We start from the raw sequence: 8,959 nt of genomic DNA, 5'->3' as shown, positions 1-8,959 counted from the left end.
TGAGCCCCTGTAAATTTTATTTAACTCATTAATGAAGAAACAACAGTGTGGTAAGTTGGTTCAAAAGAGAATTTGAAAGAAAGTACATGTAGTTACTGAAAGAAAGAATCTATATAATAAAAGCTTAAGTGACTATTATGGTGGAATGACCAGAAGGACCAGTTGCTATGATGCACACTGACCACCAGGGGGCAGACGCTCAATGCAAGAGCTGCCCCTGGTGGTCAGTGTGCTCCAGAGGGGGAGCACCGCTCAGCCGGAAGCCAGGCCCACGGCTGGCGAGCACAGCCTCCATGGAGCTTCCATAGCAGCGCTAAGGAGCAGAGAGCCAAGCAGTAAGGAGCAGTGAGAAGGTGGGTGGTAAGGAGGGAGGGGTCCTGGCCTGCAAGAGGGTGCAGGCCTGGCTGAGGGACCCGCTCCAGTGCACGAATTTCATGCACTGGGCCTCTAGTTCTAGAATAAGATTACTAAATTAGATACAATACCAGTTAATTTCTTACAGATAAATACAAATGTTTCCTCTGGGGCCATCTTTTCTATTGGACAAAATCATTTGCATATCTATCAACTAAAGTCTGAAAGGTAATAGAGACCTGGTTTTAAACAATAGTAAATAGTAAATCAAACAAAATGTATTTTACTCAAGAATACAATCATCTTTGGGTAGGTCTGTTAGGCAATGCTCCAATATGACATGGAAATTACATCTTTTTGCTTTATTTCCAAGTTTTGCATACTTTTTCTTACCACCACATAAAAACATTTGTGTCAAGGGTGTAGCCTCATTACGTCATTGAAATTGCAAAGCATTGAAGTGTCAGGGGCGTGCTCCCTCCCACACTATCACACTTCAGCTTGGAACTAGATCCATAAGCTGGTGCCATTAGCCTCTCTCTCTCTGTAGGGCTCAAATATGTGTCTTTGAGGCTGGGCAGGGAAATCAACACCCGAGAAAAATAAGGTACCATCTTCTTTATTTTCATGTCTCCCCAGGTGTCCATGCAAACCTCCTTTACGCAGGTGCCCTAAGCAATTTGATATTGATGCAAATAAATATATTTGTGTTGCTTGCCCCTCCAGGTTATGAGACAAATCCAGATGTTCAATTCCAGCCATGGGAACAATGAACACGAAACAGGAGACCCAAAATAGTCGTCTTCTTAGTTGATTATTGTCATTCCAGGAGGTCATGAAGGATACCATATAGCTGGCTTGGGAACAGTGAAAACAAGGGAAACACCCAATACTCACACTGCCCTACTAAGGACTTCTCTTTCTTCCTACCATCCAATATCATGTGAGTGCCTGCCACTGGTCAAACCCAACCAGAAACCAGAGGGCAGCCTCCTGGGCACAGGACAAGGCAGAAAAAGGTGAAGCATGGATTGTGGGATATAAGGAGATCCAAAGAAAAATATCCATCTCTTTCCTCTTATGAGCAGAGCTCTTGGTTTGCTATCTCACTCTGCCTGCTAGGTACTTGTGAGGTGGCTAAGGAGTGTCTTCCATGCCCTTGCAGCAATGTTGCTGGCAGAAGGCTAATATGAATCTTAGGGTCCAATTTTTTCAAGATATTGTAAAGTAGTGGGATTAACCCAGGGCTGCAAGATGACAGCATAGACAATCAGAGAAACCCAATGGTAGATGAGGAAGGAAGGAAGGAAGGAAGGAAGGAAGGAAGGAAGGAAGGAAGGAAGGAAGGAAGGAAGGAAGGAAGGAAGGAAGGAAGGAAAGAAGGGAGGGAGGGAAATAAATGAAAAAAGGAAGGAAAGAAAGAAACAAGGAAGAGAGGGAAGGAAGAAAGGAAGGAGGAGGGACTAAGGGTAGGTACGGAGCAGGAGAGGGAGGCAAGGAGAGGAGGAAAGAAAAGAAACATTCTAAGCATCAGTTCCCAGAAGAGAGACAAAGCTATAAAATGCAAAGACTTCCACGCTGGCCAGTTTTGTTCAGTGGTTAAAGTGTCAGCCTGCAGACTTGAAGGGTCGTGGGTTTGATTCCAATCAAGGGCATGTGCCTCAGTTGCAGGTTCAATCCCCAGCTTTAGTTGGTCAGGGCACTTGTGGGAGGCAACCAATTAATGTTTCTCTCTCACATTGATGTTTCTCTCTCTATGTCTCTCCCCCTCCCTTCCACTTTCTCTAAAAATCAGTGGGAAAATATCCAGAGTATCCAACATGACTATGCTTACAAATGTACAGTTTATTACAGAAGAGGCGTACAATACAGCAAGAAAGTAAGGATATGGATCACAGGCAAAGGCCGTCTCACAGAAAGGCATCTATAAAGGGCAGATGCAAGCTCCAGTTAGTCTCTATGAGGGCCATGGCAGGAGCACTGAGCAGGAGTAGGGTGTGTGGCATCAAGATCAGGTGCAAATTATTAATCTTACTATTAATGAAAATAAATGCTCTAGTATCCAGAATATATGTCTCTCTCACCTCAATGTATCTCTCTCTCTCTGTCTCTGCCCCCCCCCCCTCCACTCTCTCTAAAAATCAATGGGAAAAAATATCCTCTGGTGAGGATTAACAAACAACAAAAAATATACATATTATTGAAAAGATGCTTAACATCATTAGTCATTAGGGAAATGCCAACCAAAATCACAAGATTTCACTTCCCCTCCACTAATATGGCTATAAGTTTTTAATGGAAAATAGCTATTGGGCCCTAGCCAGTTTGGCTCATGGATAGAGCGTCAACCTACAGACTGAAGGGTCCCGGGTTCGATTCAGGCCAAGGGCACATGCCCGGGTTGTGGGCTCAATCCCCAGTGGGGCACATGCAGGAGGCAGCCGATTGACGATTCTCTCTCATCATTGATGTTTCTCCCTCTCTGAAATCAATAAAGAAATATTAAAAAGAAAATAGCTATTGGCAAGAATCTGGAGAAATTAGAACCCTCAGGCACAGTGGTGGGAATGTAAGATAGTGCAGTCACTTTGTAAACAGTTTGGCAATTCCTTTAAAAAATTTAAATATACACCCTAGCCCAGCGGTTCTCAACATGTGGGTTGCGAACGATGAAAATACATCCTGCATATCAGATAGTTACATTACGGCTTTTTCGCCCTCTTCGCCTCTGGCTGCTTGTTGCGCCGGCCGCACGCTCCGTGCCTCGCAGCCATGCCTCGCAAGATTGAGGAGATCAAGGACTTCCTGCTCACAGCCCGGCGGAAGGACGCCAAATCTGTCAAGATCAAGAAAAATAAGGATAATGTGAAGTTCAAAGTCCGGTGCAGCAGATACCTGTATACCTTGGTCATCACGGACAAAGAGAAGGCCGAGAAGCTGAAGCAGTCCCTGCCCCCGGGTTTGGCGGTGAAGGAGCTGAAGTGAACCCGACATGCTGATCTGTATTAAAACGTTGGGCTGCGAACGATGAAAATACATCCTGCATATCAGATAGTTACATTATGATCCATAACAGTAGCAAAATTACAGTTATGAAGTAGCAACAAAAATAATTTTATGGTTGGGGGTCATCACAACATGAGGAACTGTATTAAAGGGTCGAGGCATTAGGAAGGTTGAGAACCACCGCAGCCAGTTTGGCTCAGTTGATAGAGTGTCAGCCTGTGGAATAAAGGGTCCCAGGTTCAATTCCTACCAAGGGCACATGCTCAGGTTGTGGGCTCGATCCCCCCACCCCCCCATTAGAGGGCATGCAGGAGGCAGCCAATCAATGATTCTCTCTCATCATTGATGTTTCTCTCTCTCTCTCTCTCTCTCTCTCTCTCTCTCTCTCTCCCTTCCTCTCTGAAATCAATAAAAAATATTTTAAAAAGGAAAAAATAATATGGTTCCTTAAATGTTAAAAAAAAATCTTTAAATACTAGAGGCCCGGTGCACGAAAATCATGCACGGCAGTGGGAGGGCGGGTGGGGAGGTCCCTCAGACCAATCTGCACCCTCTCCAATTTGGGAGCCCTCAGGAGATGTGCTACTGACGGCTTGGGCCCACTCCCCGTGGTGCCCTCCGGAGATGTGCTACTGACGGCTTGGGCCCACTCCCCGTGGTTCTCTGCTCTCTGTGGGGCCTGCCTGCTCCACCCCTTGCCTGCTCGTGGGTCGTCGTGGCGACCACCCAGAAGGCCCTGCTGGGTGCTGCCTGTGGGTTGCTGCTGCCACCGCCCAACAGGCCCTGTTGGGTGCTTACTGCGGGCCCCAATTGCCTGCTCCCCGGTCACTGCCACCACCCAGCAGGCCCTGCTGGGTGCTGCCTGCGGCCCCCCTTGCCTGCTGGGCTCATGTTACAGGGGTGACACAACCAGTGTCCTGCCCAGCCACTATGGGCGCCACCAGCTTTGTTGTGGAGTGACGGTTAATTTGCATATTACTCTTTTATTAGATAGGATACAGTTGCCATATGACCCAGCAATCTCACTCCTAGGTATATATATCCAAGAAAATTGATAACATATGTTCATACAAAAATTTGTACATGAATGTTCATAAGCAGCATTATTCATAATAGCCAAAAGGGGCGAACAACCAAAATGTCCATAACTGATGAATGGATAAATAAATGTGGTAAATCCATAAGTGGAATATTATTCCACCATACACAGAAATAAAGTACTGATACATGCCACACCATGGATGAATCTTGAAAGCATTTTGCTAAGTGAAAGACGCCAGTCACAAAGGGCACAATATTGTATGGTTCTATTTATACAAAACCTCCAAAATAGGAAAATTTATAGAGACCGAGAATAGATCAGGGGATGGAGGGAGAGGAAAATTGGGAGCCATAAAGTTTCTTTTTAGGGTAATAAAAGCATTCTGTAATTAGATAATGGCACTGGTTGTACAACCTTGTAAATATACAAAAAAAAACACAACAACATTGAATTGTACACTTTAAAATGGCAAATTTTATGTTATGTGAATTTATTCTCAATAAAAATAAATAAAGCAATTTTTTAAAATTTTTTTATTTATTTCAGAGAGAAAGGGAGAAATATAGAAACATCAATGATGAGAGGGACTCATTGATTGGCTGCCTCCTCCACGCCCCCCACCAATATCGAGCCCACAACCCAGGCATGTGCCCTTGACTGGAATCAAACCCAGGACCCTTCAGTCCCCAGGCTGGCGCTCTATCCACTCATCCAAACCAGCTAAGACAACAAAACAATGTTAATATTGTGATACAAACTACCCTGAAATTCCTGGGACCCATGATCATAAATCCACATTAGTAATCAATATGTTTCATGCTCTGACTAAGGACCAGCACTAGTTAAGAACTTTGGCAGGGCCTGGCCCAGTGGCTCAGTTGAGCATCATTCAGGTTAAGGCACATATAGGAATCAACCAATGAACCCATAAATGGGTAGAACAACGAATCAATGTTTCTCTCTCTCTCTCTCTCTCTCTCTCTCTCTCTTTCATCAATTTTTAAAAGAATTTTGACAAAACAGTTCAGGGTAATTTTGATACTGTTATAATAAACCTGGTTATTAATTAAAAGGAAAGGAGCAAAGGAAAGCCTAAATTTTATAGGTATGCCATTTGTGCAGCTTTGCCAGGAAGCTGCAAGGCCACCAGTATGTCGCCCGCTGGGGGAAGGAACTAGACAGAGGAAGAATAGACACATGCCCACTAAAGTCTGGGTGACATAGGGAAATTGCTTGTCTTTCAGTCACACCTGGGAACAGGTCATTGGCCACAGTAAGCATGGCCACTGAAAGAGCACAAAATCTGAGATACTTAAGCTCCTAGAAAAGAGCTCTCTCTCTTGCTCTTTTGCTTCTTGGTTTGAGCTCCTGACTAGCTGGGCTCTCACGCTCCCTTGCATTTGCCATGGGCCATGTGGACCCTACACACAATGGACTACAACTAGCCTGATGCTAAACCGGACCCAGCTCCTCCATGGAAGGGAAACTTTGGACATTGGCTTTGCTTCTAGCTCTGCTGAATCCCCAGCTACCCCTGTTCTAGGACTAGATTAAGAAAAATGGGACTTTTAAAATCCAGAGATATAAATCCACACAAATATAAACCACTCATCCTCCTGTGAAAGTCTCAGAAAATTCTTTTTCTAGAGATATTGCAAGGACCCAACCCCCAGCAATCAGTGGGGAAAGGGATGCCCCACTTCCACCAGTGGACACCCTACTTCCACCAATAACAATTTCAGCCTAATTGCATATCCTACTATTAACCTTCATAGCATACATCTACCAAGCACAGTGACCCCAAACCATAGCTGAGACCCAACTCCTTTAGGATAAACTCTCAAGAAGAGAGCCCAACCCATGCCACCCCTCGGTAGCTCTCCCTCACAGACTGGATGCAGACCCGTTGTCCCACTGGGTACATCCTGATGGGGCTGTGACTCACACCAAGGCCCCCTTACTTTCCACTAAACAGCAGAAGGGAAGAGTGCCCTGCTTGAGACTGACACTCCCTGCAATGCCACCAACAGTGACCAACTGTCCAGGACTCTGTCCTGGTTTGAGAACTGAAAGTATCAGTTCTTGAGAAATCCCCCAGGACCAGGAAAGCTGGGAAAGTTGGTCACCCTGAAGGCCCACCCTCCTTACTCCTGTGATGGAATGTGTATCACCCACTACTGAGGAGAGTGCTCCAGCTCTGAGTGCAGGGAAGGGCCTGGCCCCTCTCAGTGCCCAGAAGTCATCGGAGCCCTGCACTTGACCTGAAACTGTAGGGCTACTACTCATTCTGTGGCAGCCGGGCACTTCTCCCTACAAGCCGCTGATGCCACCTCCCTCTCTTCTGCCTGCCAGATTATCTTTACTAACATTGGGAATTCAAGGGCCCTTCATGCCTCTCATGATGACTAAGTCTGCACCAACACTTCCCAGCAGATTCTACACACAATTACTGAAGCCTTACAGGGTCATTATAGGTGGCCCTTGCTGCCATTTGCTGGGAGCGAGCCTGATTCAACAGCCCCTCCCTCCTTCTCAGCTGCTTTTCCAGCAGCAATAGGCAGGCCAGGCTGGGGTCTCCTCTCCCACCTGTTCCTGGGAGTTCAGGAATCCCAGGTGCAGGTCTCAGGGCTCCAGGCTTTCAGAAACACAGCCCTCCAGCATGAGAGGTGCCAGCTTTATTGAACCCTGTCGTGGGGACCCAGAGGCAAGCAACAGGGCTTTCCTGTCTGTGGGGACCTAAGGTCTAGAGGGGTTGAGGTGTGCCCGGGAACACAGGGTCACACTGTGCTAGAGGCAAGTCCAAGGGTGGGATTAGCCAGGGCTTGTTGAGGAGGGGCACTTGAGAGGAGATTCACAGGTCAGTTGTGCAAAGAAGGGGATCTTGGTGGAGGTCTGCTAGGGCCCAGAAAACAGAATCCACAGGGACATGGGATGGCAGAGTGGTGAGGGGGAAAGTAGGTAGAGGCAGGAACAGAATCCAGGGGCCTGAGGGAGGAGAGAGCTTCACAGAGAATGTTGGGACCCAGTGTCAGATCCCCCAACCTGGTCTAGTAGGAGAGGACTAGAAAAGCAACCTTTGGATGTTGTAACTGGTGATCTCAGGAGAGGTTGCACAGGTGTAATAACAATACCAGCTTATAAGGGTAAAAGTGTCCTAGCTGGTTTTGCTCAGTGGATAGAGCACCAGCCTGCGGACCGAAGGGTCCCAGGTTCAATTCCAGTCAGGGAACATGCCCAGGTTGCAGCCTCCATCCCCAGTGGGGGGCGTGCAGGAGGCAGCCAAGGCAACCAGTCAGTGATTATCTCATCACTGATGTTTCTATCCCTCTCTTCCTCTCCCTTCCTCTCTGAAATCAATATATATATATATATATATTTAATTAGGGTAAAGGAGTGAATCGGAAGTGAGGAGGTGGTCATCAAATGGTGGAGTAGGCCCCAATTTGGTCTGGACTATCTCCTCATGTGTGAAGTGCTGATCTGGAAAGGAAGAAATGGCCTTTCTCTGGGCAGATAGTGCCTCTTAAGTTGCATGGTTATAGAGTGAATATTGACCTTTGTCTGAGAAAGATTAGGCACCAATAGTGCTGAGGAGATGAGAGGATGTGCCCTTGACACTGTGTTAGCTGAGGGGCGGGGGTGTCTCTATATGGGCTGAGTGATGGTATAGATTTAAGTGTTTGTCTTTATTGGGGCTTTGTCCTGGTGTACCCAGTTCTGGTGGGACCACAACGTGTACTCTAGGAAGGGTCTGCCTTCTGTTCTGGCGTGTGGATGAGTGGTATGGGTAAAGGCTCTGTTCTAAGTTGGTACTGTCTAATAGTGAGCCATGTGGTTTGGTATGTCTATATGCGCCCATCTGAAATGGGGTCTCTCCTGCTGTGGGGGAGGTACAGCTATGTGTCAGGACTCAATTCTTAACAGGGACACGTTCCTTCTCTGGTCTACATATGGGCCCTATTTGGGGCCATGAGACCTTCCACTATGCTAAGTGGTGGTATGGGCTAGTTCAGATTTTTTTAAAATATGTTTTTAATGATTTTGGAGAGAGAGAGAGAGAGAGAGAGAGAGAGAGAGAGAGAGAAGAGAGAAACATCAATTGGCTGCCTCCTGCATGCTCCCTACTGAGGACTGAACCCACAACCCAGGTGTGTGTCCTGACTGGGCATCTAACCAGTGACCACTTGGTGCATGGGACAATGTTCAACCAACTGTGCCACACTAGCCAGGGCCAGATTTTGGTTTTGATATTTACAATGATATAGATGTAGGATCTTATTAAAGTGAGGGTTATTTCCTGATGGGATCAGTGTGAATATAATTATGAGAACTGGTCAACAAAGACTTTCTGGTGTAGTATATTTTACCCCTTTTTCGTACAGGGCTTTTTCTCTTGGTTTGCTGAGAAGTGAACTGCAATGTAGACTTTAGTCTTGTTAGGGAAGGTCTCCAAGTGTGATGAGTATTGGAATGGTTCTGGATTATTGTTCTGGGAGTGAAGTTCCTGATAATTTACTGAATGATGGGATATGTGTTCCTTGGTCTCTTTTTGATAAG

General features: G+C 46.2%; 1 protein-coding gene across 1 annotated transcript; it reads left to right on the top strand.

Moving 5' to 3' along the window:
- The first annotated feature begins 3,064 nt into the window (after positions 1–3,064).
- On the top strand, positions 3,065–3,369 carry LOC102437440 (60S ribosomal protein L38). Its single transcript, XM_006082140.3, has one exon. It carries the CDS (start codon positions 3,127–3,129, stop codon positions 3,337–3,339), a length of 213 nt encoding a protein of 70 aa, XP_006082202.1. The 5' UTR covers positions 3,065–3,126; the 3' UTR covers positions 3,340–3,369.
- Positions 3,370–8,959: the final 5,590 nt, after the last annotated feature.

Source organism: Myotis lucifugus, unplaced genomic scaffold (assembly GCF_000147115.1).
Source record: "Myotis lucifugus unplaced genomic scaffold, Myoluc2.0 scaffold_2, whole genome shotgun sequence".
NCBI classification, from domain to species: Eukaryota; Metazoa; Chordata; class Mammalia; order Chiroptera; family Vespertilionidae; genus Myotis; species Myotis lucifugus.
This window is presented reverse-complemented; position numbering and strand designations above follow the sequence as displayed.

Bases quoted from the DNA above. Each gene is read 5' to 3' on its own strand.
- LOC102437440 (XM_006082140.3), top strand. From the start codon at position 3,127: ATGCCTCGCAAGATTGAGGAGATCAAGGACTTCCTGCTCACAGCCCGG.